This window comes from Triturus cristatus, chromosome 4_2 (assembly GCF_964204655.1).
Source record: "Triturus cristatus chromosome 4_2, aTriCri1.1, whole genome shotgun sequence".
Lineage (NCBI taxonomy): Eukaryota > Metazoa > Chordata > Amphibia > Caudata > Salamandridae > Triturus > Triturus cristatus.
The window spans coordinates 237517817-237533819 of NC_140586.1; the positions used below are offsets into that span (position 1 = coordinate 237517817).

Here is a 16003-nt window from a genome sequence, read left to right on the forward strand (position 1 = left end):
GGTATCTGTGCCAGTTTACAGTTGTCGCCTGTAGAGAGATGATAGAAGTTCATTAGTGAGGAGTCGCACGTGCTCGCTGGACTTGCCCACACCACCATCTCGTGATGACTTCAGCCAGTTTAGAATGAAGTACCCCACGGGAAGGGTGGCAGGTATGAGATTTTAAAGTGCCCCTTGGAGCACGCAGTGCATACGAAGAGTCGGAGCTGGTTCACTGCCCTTTTGAAATACCCGTTGGTACTGCCAACTTTGTACCACGGCACACAAATTCAAGGGTATCTCCACCCAGGTTTGAGTGAGAACTGGGTAGGAAAGGTGGCTTGTAGGCCATCGTTTCCTTATATACGTGCCCATTGGCACTGCCAGCATCCCCGGCACAAGAATCACAGACGTGCCAGCTGGTCAGTTATTTCTTGGGATTGTCAGAAAGGCTGTAGGGGGGGGCTGCGTCTGTGATGCCCCTTGACCATAACTAGACGCCTCTGCCAGCTAGAGACGTGCCCCCTTCAGGGGCTGGCACCCGGGCTGCTGGGGTGACCCCTTCTTCCCAGGCTCATAGTTCCCGTAGACTGTGGTCGCAGGCTTGTTCCAGCCACGGAGCTGGTGGGCACTTTTGCACGTCCTCCTCGGCGGGCTTGGCATCCGCTGGGCCCTGGCACTGGCCCACACCCCGCTCTGGCGACTGCAGATTGGCCCGAATTTCTTGGGCTGGAGCCGGGACCGCTCTTCCCCCTCAGCATCCACCCTCCTCCTCTTCCTCTCCTCCCCTTTCCCTGGCTCCCGCTGCTGCACAAACCAGGACTCTGCACAGCAGCCAAGCGCACTACCCGAAGCGAAGCCCGGGCACTGGATCCGGGAGCACGGGCTGTGCAGGGTGGCAGGGCACAGCGCGGCACGGCGGGGCCATATGTCAAGGACTGGGCAGAACCGGACGACTCCCGCCCTCCGAGGACAGGTGAGAGACCCTACTCCGTACAGTAGACGTCTCTGCATATTCTAAAGTGGCACCGCTACATTCTCAAGTGCTGCGAAGCAGCTCCCAGGTGCACGTGGCACTGTACCAAAGGAATGATATCAATGGATGAAGTAAGGAAAGGGATGAAACGGTGATCTGGTGGGACAAGATTCTCCGTGACCTTGTGTCTGTGCGAGTGGCAGTGCTGCTGGCACCCTTTCCAGAAGGTGGGTCTCCGCGGAGAGGGCACAGGCATCTGCGCCAGGGTTATGGGGAGCTCAGGAGAAGGGAACCGGACCTCCCGACTGACGTCCTCCGTTTTTACGACTCTTCTTAGTTTCTTGGCCTCGCTGTTTCTTTTTAGGCACTCCGAGGCCATCTGTGTGCCATGTAACGCTATGTAAAATTAAATGTAGTTGTTAACCTGTTGCTACCGTCTGCCCGTGTCTCATTCCATTACTCCACCTTTCCTCTGTCTCCTTCTCACGAAAGGCATCGAGGCCCCCTCAGTGCCCACCTCTCATGTGTCTTTCTCCCTGTGCGCAACACGCGCCTCATTAGGCGCTATAACAAATCTTTCCCCAAAGGTATCCTCTCTTTCTCACCTTCAGGTTCGTCATTCCTCCCCTCGCTAATTATCCTCCCTCTCCGCCTCCACCTTTTTCCCTGTCCCTTCCCTTCCCGTATCCCTTTCCCACCTGCACGGATTTTATTTCCCCCTCTCTCTAACGTTTTCTCTCTTCTGTCTGTCTCGGTCAGACCCTCTTTCTCTCATTGTTTCTTCATCCCTTTCACTTGCTGACACTCCTCTGCTACACTCTTCTTCCCTCATTCACCCCTCCACCCATGCCTTTGCCTTTCACGCTTTCTCCTTTCCCTCTCTTTTACTTTCCATATCTCCTCTGTATAAACTCTGTGCCCCTTCCAGTCAGTGTCTTAAACCTCTCTTTCTCTAGCTCCTCTCTTCGTTTAGTCTCTCCCGCCCGCCCCTTTCTTTCTTCAGTTTTTCCTTTATTCTCTCTCTCTTTCCCTTCCATCTCATCTCGCCCCTTCCCTTTAGCTCCTCCTTTCTCTGCCGCGCTCTCTCTCTTCCCCTCTCCCCTTTATTCTTTATTCTTCTTCGTCCCCTTTCTTTCTTCCTCTCTCCTTTGTCGCCTTCGTCCATTTCCCAGTCCTTAGTCCAAGTTTCGAGTTAAACTTATTTTGTGGGAAAGGGCACCGTTCCGGAAGGAGCTGTCAGGAGACAAACCACGCCGCTGTTGGAGCCTTCGAGAGTGAGACGCAGGGCCCACGCCAGCGAGTGGTGGGGGCTGAGTGGGGGCAGTGGAGGGAAAGATGTAATGTAAACACCGCCTGCCCGAGCGGCGTGCGCCTCAGCCTCTGTTTAAGGAGGGCCGGCTGTACCCCAGGGCGCGTCCTCTCAGTAGGCAGCGAGCTGTCGAGGGCCCAGTCTGCGAGGCTGTCGCAGTGGCGTAACGCGAAATGACGGCTCCCCCATGCAGAATGTAACGTGGGCCCCAGAGTCTCTCAAACTGAACAGATATTCACTTGTCTTGGGCTCAATACCCCCCCACCCCCTCCCAGGAGTGAGGTCCCCTCTAAAGGGTTGGAGGTCCCCCAGCGCCCTGCCTGTGTTACGCCCCTTCCATACACTTTAGCTTGGCCTCTGTCCGGCAGCAATATTTACTTACCAGATTTGTAATTCTGTTTGTTATTGCCCGGGACAGCAGAGTGGTTTTCCTGAGCTCTAAGCTGTTTCATATTGCATGCCAATGTACGCGTTCTGCCGGCATGCAATGGCAAGGCTAAAGGGCTGAGGGGGCCCTCTCCGAAAAAAGGTACATAGGGCCCCCCTCCCCTCGCACCTTGGGGGCTGCAGTGGGGTCTCCATTATGCCCCTGTGTTGTCGGATCCAAAGGCTTCTCAGCTCTTTTGGAAAAAAAATGTAAGGCACTTTCATTTGACCACACGCCTTTAACCCTAGTGTTTACATCTTAGGGTGCACCTCGAAATGATCGCCAAACATACTAGCTAGTAGCACGCTTTTTCAATCTGGGTTTGAAACTGAGACAGATACAGACTATTGACCCGACCCACCCCCCAAAAAAACAAAGAAACTATAAGGGGGTTTTGATCAGCAGGTCTCATCCATTGGTCTGTTGAACTGTCATTCACATTTTGCTTTCACCCATCACTGCATTGGGCTTTACCTGCTGGCACCATTCAGTAGAAATGACTGCACAAAGCAGGTGCACATTTTTCACATCTGTCTAAAACTATTTTTTTCCAGTGGCATAGGTGGTTCAAAGTGTGCATTTATATTTTATTTTAATTTTAACTTTAAATACCAGCTATTTATTTTGCCTGCAATTCGTGTGTTCATTTAGATGGTGATTTAAAAAAAAATGTTGTTATAATAATATCATTAAGTGACATTGAAACATTGTAGATGACCATGATTTGAATCCTTGTCTTGGTGGGGGGCGGTTTATTCTTGACTTCTTCTCAAATAATGATAATAATAAAATGCATGGCACATCTGAAAGGCTTTGTATTAAAAAAAATCACCAGTTACACAGCCACCTTAGTGGTTGTAAAAAAATAGTATTATTTTATTGCAATCACTATGACTGTCACACTTACCAGGCAGTATGTTTTTTCTTTTTTTCTTTTTGAAGCCAGTGCTTGTAATGAAAAATAAAAATATGTAAGCATTGCCTCAGCATGTCAAGGCCACACCTATTGGCTTTGTCAGTGATTGTGTTTCTAAGTAGCTAGTGAGTTTTGGATTACACAAAGGGCTTGGGTTACACCAGGGTTGTCTCTTTTCCGGAGAAGCTTGAGAAAATATTGACTGAAAAAAACGATAGGCAAAATATAGACTCCAAAAGGCAGACTGCCAAAATCCTGAATTTACATAAATATGCTCCAAAAATGTTGACTTGCTCTCAAGCGCTTCTCCGCAAACATGCTGCGACTGGAGTCAGAACTGAGAAATGAGCCAGCCCTAATGCACACGAGAATAGGCTTTGGCTGGATTTAGAAATTAAATACAGGTTGAATTTTTTGTAGGGAGTTATTTAAGGCTGACATATCAAATCATCTATAATTTAGAGTCTACTTTCTTTAAAAATATGTTTTTATGGTCTAGGCTTCCACATGGGATTCTTTCCTAGTACTTCACCGTTCCCCCTTATCTCTCATCCTCTTTGTTTCCTAGTCTCTCCCTCCCTCTCATGCTCCTTCCTGCACACTGTCTCAAGTCCTACTTCTGTTGCTCCAGCCCCTGGCCCCCTTACAACTCTTATTCCTAGTTATCCTCGTTTCTATACCTCTCTTATTCATGGTTGTCCTTTCTATATCTGGTTCTCTTCCTCCAGCCCCGATCTCTGGTTCTCCTTCTTGTTCCACCCCTCACCCATCCTTCTCTATTCCTCACACTGTTGCTCTCATTCCTGGTTCTCAAACTAACTTTCAGGCTTAGCCATCTCTTTCTCATGGTACTCCTTTCTGTCCCAAGTTCTCTTCCTTTCTCTTATTTTTATCCCTGGTTCTCCCCCCACTGTCAGGTCTTTACCCTATTGTTGCCGCTATTATTATCATTCACCCTCCTTAACAAGCCTCCTTCCTTTTATCCCTGATCCTCTTCCATGTTCCTGTCTCTCTTGTTCCCCCTGCTTCTCATCCCGGGGCCCCTTACTGTGTCACATCTCAAGGTCTCTTTCAGCAGCTGTTATCCTGGTATACCCCCATTTCCTTTACCCCTTCTTCTCTTCACCCAGTTCTCCTTTCGGTTTCTTGTCTACCTTCTTCGCTCCTTTCTACTTTTTGGTGGTTCTCATTTTTTTGCTCTGGTCTCTATCCAGGTTTCTCAACTCACCCTCATTTGGAGGGTGTCAACCTCGTCAGACTCGTCTTCACCCTTCACACAAGCAAGATACCTGCCATAGACTTCAGTGGTATCACGCGCCCTGGAAACGTTCCTCAGCTTACAAAAACTGTAGTGTCTTTATTGACTTCAATGGGATCACACCCCAAAGCCCCTTAATCGCAGCCTAATGGGAGACGGTTACATTTGAGAGGGGTGCCCTATAACGCCCTTTTATGCTCGTGTTCTCCTGACTCCATGTTCTCCCCAGTGCCTCTGTTTTCAAGTCCCTCTTGCCTCTCACCCTCTTACTCACCGCGTGTGGGGGTCACCTTACCCCAGCCCCAGTCAGTAACCGTTATCAGAGCCCGGGGCTGGCACGAGGCGGCCTCAGGCGTGCCTTCGTCACACAGAGAGCTGGCTCGGACTGCGCCACTGTCTGATAACGGAGGGGGAGGTGTGCAAATATCAAATAATGGGTAATCCGGGGCTCAGGGCTCAGCCACGGAACTGGATCCCGGGGAGGAAAACGTGTTCTGAACAAGAGCACCTTTCACTCTGCGGCTTCCCGAAACAAGGCCTTCTAGGGACTGGCTACCAGCGCCCGCCCTGTCATGTGCCAACTTTCCAGTGCTCCATACCCAAGTGCCTGGCCACCCACAGCCTGGCTTTCACAGAACCTGTTCTGCCAGGGAGTGACTTTCCAGTGCCAGGCCTCTCACAGCCTGACCCTCGAGTGCCTGGCGTTCCAGTCCCCAGCTTCCTATAGCCAGCGACCGACTATCCAGTGATCAATTCCCCAGTGCCAGCTCGTTAAGGGCCAGACTTTCCTGTGCCCATACTCTCACAACCTGATCCTTCAGGGACTGACTTTTCATCACGCAGTATCACGAAGACTGATCTTCGAGGCACTGACACTCCAGCACCGTCACTCCTAGTGCCTGAATTTCCAGTGCCCAGCCTTGCTGAGACTGCCCCCCCCCCCCCCCCCCGCCCAGGAATGAATTTCTTGTGCCAGCCTCCCAGTAGCTGACTTCCTATTGCCCACCCTCCGGGAGCATGATCTTCCAGGCACTGACATTCCACTGACCATTTTATGAGGTCCTAGCATTCCAGTGTCAGCATCTGAGAGCTTAACTCTCCTGTACCCAGTCTCCCAGGCCTTGACCTTCCAGTGCCTGGTATCCCTGGGTCTAACTTTCCAGATCTCTGCAACACAAAGACTGACCTTCAAAGGAGTGACTTCCTAGTGTCAAGCCTTCAAGGGCTCGAATTTCCTGTTCTCAATCTCCTGGGGTTCCACCTTGGTGGCAGGGCCTTCCAAGGGACTGGAATTCTTCTTTCCAGCTTCTCAAGGCCTGACTGTCCAGTGTCTTCCCGCCCAGTGGCCAACATTCTGAGACCAGGCCTTCCAGTGCCTGACTTTTCAATGTCTGGCCTCTCAGGTCCTGGCCTTCTAGGGGAGGCCCAAGGCTAAAGGGGGTACACTCCTTTGTGAATTGTCCCCAAGTGCCTAACTTTTAAGTGCTTTGACTGCCAGAGCATGATATTTCAAAAGCCACTTTTAAAGTCCCACGCCTGTATGGACCTGACACTTCAGGGACTGACTTAACAGCGCCTGGTCTTCCAGGGCCTGTCTTTCCTGGGATTGGCTTCCCAAGACACAGCCAGTCAGGGCCTGGCCTTCCAGGTGCTTTCCAGTGCCTAGTCTCCAAGTGCCTGACCTCACAGGAATTGGCTTTCCAAGGCCCAGCTTCTCACGGGCTGCCCTCCACGCTTTTACTTTCTAAAGTCTGGCCTTCCTTCCTGGGCCTGGCTTCGACCTAGGGCCTGCCCTCCCACACCCAGACCTCTTTTACTTTTCAGTGTCCTCCCTCATTGCTCCTCGGACACACACCAGGCTACCTCTCGGGTCCTGGCCATCCAGACTCTTACTTTCCTGTGTCCAGCCTCACAGGGCCTGACCTTTCTGGCCTTCCTATGCCAAGAATCTCAGGTCATGACTTTAGGGTTATCTGCCTCCCAGTGCTCACAGGTCACAGACCAACCTTCCTGTCAAGATCTGGCATTCCAGTGCTCCTCCTCATGAGCCAGACCCTGACCTTTCTGTGGTAGTCTCCCCCGTGGCCCTGCGCCTTCCACCCCAGGACCAGACTTTCCATTGCCAAGCCACCCAACAGAAAAAGTCACTGCCAGAGCCAGGCCTCAGCTCACTACGCCAGATTACCAGTCTCCTCGGTCCACTGCCTCCTAGAACCACGTCTCGTGGCCTCCTGTGCCCAACTTCCCAGGGCTCAGTCACCCAGGGTTCAGATTCTCAGACCAGAGCCTCCCGCCCCCAGCCTACCAATGCACATCCTCCCTGTGCCTACCCTGCCAGTGCTCAGCCTCCAGTGCCTCACTGCCTCGAGCAGCTGATCTGTCATGTTGTTGGCAGTTGATTTGATGGGAGTTTAAAAAAAAATGTTTTTGTATCTCATTCTGCAGAAGTGGCGGACATCTAACATTTCCACCATATACCGCGCACCCTTGTTTGCACAAAACTGAAAATGGCAACATGTTGGGGTAATAGAAGGGAGATGCCCGTTATTCAGCACTCAGAGCTAAGATATGGCTCCTTGACATCTGAGGCACCATTTTCAGTCCTCGCTTTCGACTAACAGCATAATGCATTGTGGGAGTTGTAGTCTTGGTTCACCTTTGATGGACCCTCCTGAACTGAAGCGTAAAAGGATAATGGTTTGTGTAACATTAGGAATAATTGATGCATCAGCACGTACCATTGGTAATTAATCGAGGCACATTTACATCTACTGGTTTAACTCTTGTGTGCTGTATACTTACAGTATGGAAATACGTTTTTGTCCACCCCAAAATATGAGTGTCCCAAAAAAAGAGTCCAGCCCGAACTGGAACACGATAAACACATTTTAACATGTTTGGTGTCATGCAGCTTAAGTCTCTATGCTGCATCAATTCCAAACTCATTTATGGGTAGCCTGGTTACTTATATCAATCAGCCTAATAATATTGAACAATGGAAATATTTGAATAAATATGAACTACTAGGAATTAATGTGGGTAGCATTCCTTCATTTTTAGGTCGAGCCTGGGCAGCACATGCACTGCTCTGCGTGGCATGCTGTATTCAGGTATGGACTTGAAGCTCTGCCTACTCTCTGCCTATATTTGTCATTGGCTTGTGTAATTGTCCTTTGAAAAGTGTTGCTTTTCATTGGTCAATAGGCTTAGTAGTCCCTCCTTAGTCCTGCCTTGTCTCATTTTGTAACCTCCCATGAGGACACACCCTGTTACATGTGTTGTTACTTGGTAGGCTTTAATTACAGCCTCCGAGCACTATCTGCTTAAATGGATTTCTCCTGCCTGCTACTGCAGGCAGGACACTCTCCCCCCTTGCTAGAATATTTTTTTGGTTTATTTACGGCGCAGAATGCGGCCACATGATTTAAAAAAATAATTCTTAACTTAAAAAAAAAACTGCCCAATGTCGCGCTTTCACATTAATGGAGACCGCACCTCTTTCTTTAGACGAGCTGCATCTAAATAAAGGGGCGCGAGTGCAATTAAAGTGAAACCACGGTATGGGGCGCTTTTACAAACAAAAGCATTTGTTTGCCATGAGATAGGAGCTGTGACGCTCTCTGCCCAGAAAGAGCAGTAACAGGTCTCCTATTCCATTGATGGACAATCCCACACAAGACAAGAGCCATGGTACCTCATTCCCAGTGAGGCAAGGTCCAGGCAACCCATCATCCAAAGAGAGGGGAGCCCAGGCACTCAATCCTCCATAGACGGGAACAAGGGCATTCCAGTCCTCTCAAGGAGACAGGAGTTGATAAATAGGTGTTACCTAGCAACCCTATCTGAAGGCTGTAGGATCAGTTTAAAGGCAAAATTGCTCATCAGTTCACCAACGAGGTTGATACTTTCATCAATCTTGGCATCACATTCAGCTAAGCGTCAGTTACATATTTGATGCTGGCTGAATTACATTAGAGATCCGACTCTTCATTGCAACAAGAGCTTACCCAAGAGTCGTCATCAAGGTTGAGACGATTCTAGGACAAACCTACTTGTCTCAAAAAGGGTTGGCTGCTAACCTTGGATTCTGGAGCAGTGTGCTGCATACCATGAGGGGCTTAAGTGTTCCATCAGCTACAGTAAGTGCCATATAAATACAATTACAATACAATAATTTAATACCGAGCAGCTTTACCGGAGTCCTGAGCCTAGCTTGCTTGCTGGATCTGTCAAGAGCTATCACTCAGGGGCAACTAGAAGGCATTGACTTGGGTCTCACAACCACGTGGAGAGACTCAAGGGAGGAACGACTGCACCTGTCCAGTTTTTAGATCATCCTTGGTGGGCCTTCTCTGGTGGTTCTAGAATCAGCTGGCATGAGCAGACTTTGACAGCTCGGCAGTAGCTCCAGTTCTGGAAATCATAATTTCACATCAAGAAAAAAACATCAACAGCTCCGTTATTGTTCAATGTCCACACATCTAGAATCTTGGGTCAGGTAGACGTGGTGGTGTAGAACCAGGGGCATGTGAAACTAGGGGCACAAGAAACCAGCAATTGCAAATAAGTGTTGACTGCTAAATTCATCCACATCAAAATAAACTTTACTGCACTTTTTAAGGTTGAGAACACCTCATTGGAGACCCGGACTTCATTTAGAGTTTGGAGAGAAATTGAAGTCCTCCAACTACTGGAAGAACCTCGAAATATGGAGTAAAATCCACTGGTTGAACTTTTTCCACCATAGGAATATTGTTGTGGAGTAAATTCGGCCTTTAGATTCTACCCAGAAGGAGGCCCTGGGTTTCCACTCAATTGATAGTCCAATTCCTTTTGGAGCAAACACCAACCAGTCAATGTCCTCAGCAGCATCATCGAATACTCTCAGCCCAGGTCCCACTTGGAGGCGCGTTGATGCACTCAGTTCACTAAGATTCCTAATGTGACCTGGGCCCCAAACTACAGTGAAAAGGGGCTTAGCTGGGAACACCAGCAGCAGTGTTTGATTTATTTAATTCTCGGACTAGTAATCTAGGTAAAATCCAGCATAAACATTGTTGCCGCTAGTTAGTAATGCCGCAGGCTTTCTGCAGCAGCACTGTACTGCCAGACATAGCTCTGATAATTACCAGCAGATGCCCTGTATCACCTGCTTAGTGCCCATTGTAATATTGCTGCTGATGCGTAATCAGTAATAACACGTTTTTATAAGAGTAAAACATGAAAAAAGCACTGTTACCATGATTACTACACAATTTGGCCACTACTTTGCCTATCAAGTGTCTTTCAAACCATGGTCTAAGTCCAAAGGTGACTTTGCGGTTAAAGACTAACTTCTACTGCTAACTCACCAAGTCCTAGCTCTGTATGCTGTGAACCGCAGATTTTCCCCATTAAAAGTCACCCAAACAGAAATTGTAATTTTAAAGGAATTTTTTACACATAAATATAGTAGAAGGATGGTCCCAGAAAAATCTAAGACTTTAACTTGTATTCCTATTAGTTGTTTGTGTTTTTGATAAGAGAAAGATCAACTCGCCAAGGGTAATATTTAGTAATACATTTGATATCACGTTAAGAATTTCCGCTTTATGTTCTTCTTCTCTGGCTGTTTTGTATTGGGTTGTATTAAACCTTGCATTCCTTTACCGACTGCAGGGCACTCAAAGAGGGGCGGTTCATTTCTGACTGCGAATGTCTGGGCCCAGATGCGGTCGAACCGCAAACATATGTGGTGAGCCTGATTCACAAAGGCATGTCTGGGTTTGCTGCTGAAAATGGCTTCATTTAAATCTGTCAAGAATTCACAGAAAGATTCCTGACAGGCATAACTGGTTTTACTGCTGCATGTGTCTCTGCCAGTGGTGTGCAGAATTACCCCCACGCAAGGGTTGGGGAGTGAGCGAGCACGCCATCATGTTGCTTTGTAAGTTTGTGGATGCCAAGAAACTTGTGAGTTTGTGACCATTCACAAACTGCGATCTGACTCTTTCCCACTCAACCAAGGATCAGGGTTTTACTCCTGCAAAAGGATAGAGTAACTCCCATCCCAGCTTGGGAACTGGAAGGCTCACATTAAAGCGTGGAGAGGATGTAGTGGAAAAGGTTTCTCCATGAGTGAAAATGTCTTCATGTGCATTTCCACAGTGCATAATATCAGTGTATGGACAATTATGCATTGTGGGAATGGGAGCCCCAAGGATTATATGTTGCAAAACACGCACAGCGGGAGTGTGCTGAAAGGTGAGACGTTGTGGCGTGCTTCAGGAGTATCACTCTCTGATCTGTGAGTGTGACATGTGAAGAAATTCTGGTAGACTCACCTAAATTAGGGGGCGTCCCCCTCAGCACCGCTGGAGACATCATCTGTAAAGGTACATCATGGTAGATATTTATTCTTGTATCAATATTTCATCTTTCATATCGAGCGAAGATAAATCAGTCTCAACATGCATGAACAGAGACTCAGTCTCCTCTACACGCGTGTAGAAACCATCTCCCCTGACAAAGGGCACTTTGACGCCCGCAATGCATCGGGAGACACGTTTGAAACTAAGAAAAATGTAATGAGTTCATTTTGATTTATCTGCGCTCGATATGAAAGATGAAATATCGATAGCAGAATAAATATCTACCATGATGTACCTTTACAGATAATGTGATGTCCTTTGAGATATCAAACGTATCAATATTTTAGATCCCTCACCCAGTCGGCTGGGGGGATCCAGCGGTGCTCAGGGGGACGCCCCCTAATTTAGGTGACGCTACCAGGAATGGGAGCCCCGACAATACGTCTCATGACATTCCCAGTAGTAGTTTTGCAAGGCAGCGCCTGCCACATCTTTCCAGACATACTGCTGGGAATGTTTCTGAATTCCCAAACGTAGTAAAACTGCACCTATTCATAGAAGTAGCACTACAGGTATAGATTTAATACTTCGTTTTTTTTTAATTGGGCCCAGTGTTTTTTTACATTTCCTCACACTCATCACACTAAATGGCCAATGAGGGCCTCGCCTCATCGAAAATCCCATATGGACCTGGAAAGATGCCCCCCTCCCAGAAGACAAAGGGCCCAGAGTATTCAGTGCCTAAGGGGAAAGGTGCCCAAGTACAAGGATGCTGGGGCCCTGGCAAGAAGTCAGGAAAACCACCCTTTCCAAAGACCCCAGGTGTCACCCCAGCACACCATCCTCAAAGAGACAGGAGTCGGGGCAGTAAAGCCCCCCAGGATCCTTCCTCAAAGACCAGAGCAGAGTCGATGCACCCCTCCTTCACAAAGAAACAGGATTCCGACACCGAAAACACAAGGGGATGTGCTTTCTATTATCCTTCACCATTAGAGAGAAAGGAACCATGACAGTCCATTTACCCAAGAGAGGAAGAGCAGAGCTTTAGCCCTGGGTCTAAAAAGAGTCATTGGCCCGGGCAGGCCTCGTGCTCCGGTGCATCCCCCGCCCCCTGTGCTAGAGAGCACATCGGTGGCTTGCCCTGGTTCAGCCGGGATTCACTTTGTGAATGCCCAGTCTCACAGAGCAGGGACAGTCAGACTCCTTTCAAGTTTTTAACAAGGGCGCACCCGCAGAGAGGTACGAGACTCCCATGGGCGCCCCCGCAGCAGGCTGCCACAGCCCCCCACAGGTTCAGATCTTGGGCCGATACAGACTTTGATTCTTAACAGGTCGATGAAAACCAGATGGGTAAAAATGAAACCTGTTATTACAACCAAAGAATATTTCATCTGTTGTTGCACTCCATCTAAAAGCTCAATATTGTAACTAATGTGCCTCTCTCTTTTATTCCAGGTGGAACAGTGGCGACAGGTACGCCCTGCCTTATAACCTCTGCCCCTCACTGGACTGGGAGGACACCCTATTGTGGAGGTTTCTAGATCAGTCTAATACCTAATCTTTGCTGAATGCCTCTCAAACACTCCATTGACCAAATGAGAGACTCCTGAGAAGCAAAGGTTAGTGGTGGACTTCAACGTCTTGCAGGTGTGGTGCCCGCCAGCCACCAGACAGCGGATTAACATCAACAGTGGGATGCAGCACCCAGTATTTAAAGGATATCTAAAGTTTTAAGCACTACGCAAACAACTACAAACAATACAAGTGCCCTTAACCATCCAGCAACAGCTTGCGGTCACGTGGAGTTGGGTACATTTGTGGCTGGTTGGGGCAAACACTACCCCAGGGACAGCAAGAGCCCTAGAAACACTCACTCTCGCCTCCCTAGAGTGCCTTGTAGCCACGTGGATGTGGACAACAGTGCATTGAACCCCTGCTACCCAACAGTGTGCTTCTGTCAGGGCTGGCTGATGCACACTCTATCTCAGGGATACCAGAGCCTTCACAGAACAGTCTCGATTTTGTGGTCATGTAGAGTTTGACGACCGTGTTTGTGCCCTTGGATCCCATTAACCTCAACAGTGAATTTTGCCTACAAGGGGATTTTATCTTGCCTAAGTTTGTTCGTGCCATCACAATGTTGGTTTAATTGCTCCTCAAAGCAAAGGAAACTTGTGGACACTGGGAAGTGTTTCTTTTTTTGTTCTGATCTGTGGAATTGCATTTGGGAGATGAGTTTGGGGAAGCTACCCACTCTTAAGAGCCTGGTGTCTGGCACCAATCCCAAGCGGCGCCAGAGGCATGACCTGACTCTGGACATGATTGGCCCTCCATTGGGCGACTTCCGGCACACCATGCACGTGGGCCGCGGGGGGGAGGTTTTTGGAGACACTTCCTTCCTCAGCGAGCATGGCGGACAAGCAGCTGAGTCACCAAGCAAAGGCGGCTTCTTTGCCCGGACGCTGCGTCACGTACGGAGGTCACCGCTGCGGGGCCGGGGTGGGAGCATCAAGAGCGAGACGGCGGCCACCACCTACCCACCACCCCCCGTCTCGCCCATCATCAAGAATGCTGTCTCGCTGCCGCAGCTGAACGAGATTGCAAATGGCGGCTCAGAGAGGTTCACGTACAAGAGCGCCCCCGTCAACAGCACATCTGAGAAAATGCACCCTTACGGTGAGTTCTGTCCCATGTTGTGTAGAAAGGGTGTGTGCCCCCAAGGAAATATATATATAACAGAATGCAGAAATGGCAAATGGCACACGGTACAGACTGGTTGCGGGTGAATAGTCTCTGTTGGCCTTAGAACATCATCTCAGTCTAATTCTTAGGATCATTTAAAGTTTGCCTTAACACCATTTAATTTGTTTTGGAGTAAGGTGACACGTGCTGTTTCATCTGTGGCAGTTTAAAAAAAGGTCATATCTTCAGTGAATTCCGATTGGGAGGATAGGACTTTATGGTGATGGCTGCAGGTGCATCAATGCATTGCTAACAAGCATTTGCAAAACAATAGGTCTTGCATTTATGAGAGTTTGAGCTATTGGCATTGTAAATGACAATGCCTTTTTTAAATGTTTTTTTTTTAGAACAGATAAAAAAAAGACAATAGATTAAACTCTCGCAAATGCAAGACCTATTGCATTGCAACTGCCAGCACCCGTGCTATAATTTTTTTTAAAAAGCGTAAAGAGAGTGTGTGTCCTGTCGGCAGCAGCAGGCAGGACAAAGCTATTTGAGAAAATAGGGTTTCGAGGCTGTAATTAAAGCCTACCAATTAACAACACACGTAACGGGGTGTCACCATGGGAGGTTACAAAATGAGACAAGACAGTACTAAGGAGAGACTACTAAGCCTTTTGACCAATGACCAACCACAGTTTACAGTGGCCAATGACACAAGCCAATGAAAAATATGGGCAGAGAGTGGGCAGAGCTTCAAGTCCCTACCTGAATACAGCGTAACTCACAGAGCAGCGCATGCGTTGCCCAAGCTCGACCTAAAAATGTTAACGAAAAAAAAAGCTGGAAAAGTTCATTTATGTAGAATGCCAAACACTATATGCACGATATGCAAGGAATTAACAGCACATATTTGCGGGTCAAAATTCCCCTCACAAACGGGCTTGTGCTTTTTTGTTTCTGCAGATTCTGATTGATAAAAGGGACCTAGGGTCAAGCTGCAGGTGTCGTTGCTGCACTCACACCCTGTGGCCCACACAGTGTGCATATCACAGTGACGAGTTCTTGCCCATCGCCCTAATATGCTTTGGCTCCCAAATGCCATCTGGATATAGTGAAAGGGCCCTATTGATGTCAGTAGTCTGAGTCCATATTTCCGGTTACCCATGGGATTGGCATGGACATATATGGTCCTTGAAGGAGCCTTATGAGTCGATGCACTGAATTGCCTTTCTACCCTTAAGTTAAGGCTTGAAATGTAATTACGTGCTTCCCTCTTCAGGGAAGATTTGCTAACATTTTCTGTCAGATTCACATCACAAAAGTGAGGCAAACCAGCCCAAAATATTTGTTTGGAATTTCTTTTCTAATGCAAAATTTTCCCCGAAAGTAACACAAAGGCTGCTTTGCATTACTTTGCACCAAGGGGGTATTTCATGGTTGGTACATGGGTGCTCCCATGCAAACACCCATGGTTTATGAGCCGAAGCCATATCTGCTAATATCAGACAACCAAAAATATAACACCTAAGGCTTAAGGCTTAAGGCAGACATTAAAAAGGAGAAATTGTTTTATTTCTCCAAATGTTTCTGACTTGACATGTCTGCTGCACTGTAGAGCACACATACAATGTAAGCAGAGTTTTAAAGTTTGTGTAGGCATAATATTTTGAACTCGAAGACTGCCCTTCCAGTCCAAAACCTATTCTAGATATGATGTCTTTTGATAACGACATGGTCTCGACTAAATCTCTCTTCGCTGAAGGTATGTGAGCTATCTCCGGATGGATGAGGCCAAACTTTCTTCAGCTTAATGCAGCTAAAACTGAAATTTTGCTATTCGGTAATGCTCAATCCCCGTGGTCCCCAACTGGTGGCCCGCAGAGTTAAGCTCAGCCCCTTCCCCTAAACTTGTGGCTAAAAATCAGGGTGTCCGACTGGACCACTATGAGAAACCAAGTCATGGCCACCTCAGGTACCTGTTTCCACACATTGAATCTTCTCCGTAGAGTGTTCCATCTTCTTCCCTTAAATGGCTGCAGGACCCTAATTCAAGCCTTAGTTATCAGCCATCTTGATCATTGCAACGCCCTTCTTATGTCCGCT

General features: G+C 48.1%; 1 protein-coding gene across 3 annotated transcripts in view; it reads left to right on the forward strand.

Moving 5' to 3' along the window:
- Positions 1 to 630: 630 nt before the first annotated feature.
- CDC42EP1 (CDC42 effector protein 1) overlaps positions 631 to 16003 on the forward strand; it is a 74423-nt gene continuing 59050 nt past the window's right edge. The window contains exons 1-2 of one of the 3 annotated variants that reach the window (XM_085601365.1): positions 631 to 1182; positions 12671 to 13891. In XM_085601365.1, coding sequence (XP_085457491.1) covers positions 13447 to 13891 — 445 coding nt within the window. In that variant the 5' untranslated portion in view covers positions 631 to 1182; positions 12671 to 13446. The remainder of the gene's footprint in view (positions 1183 to 12670; positions 13892 to 16003) is intronic. The other 2 variants (XM_085601367.1, XM_085601366.1) reach the window with 2 other exon arrangements.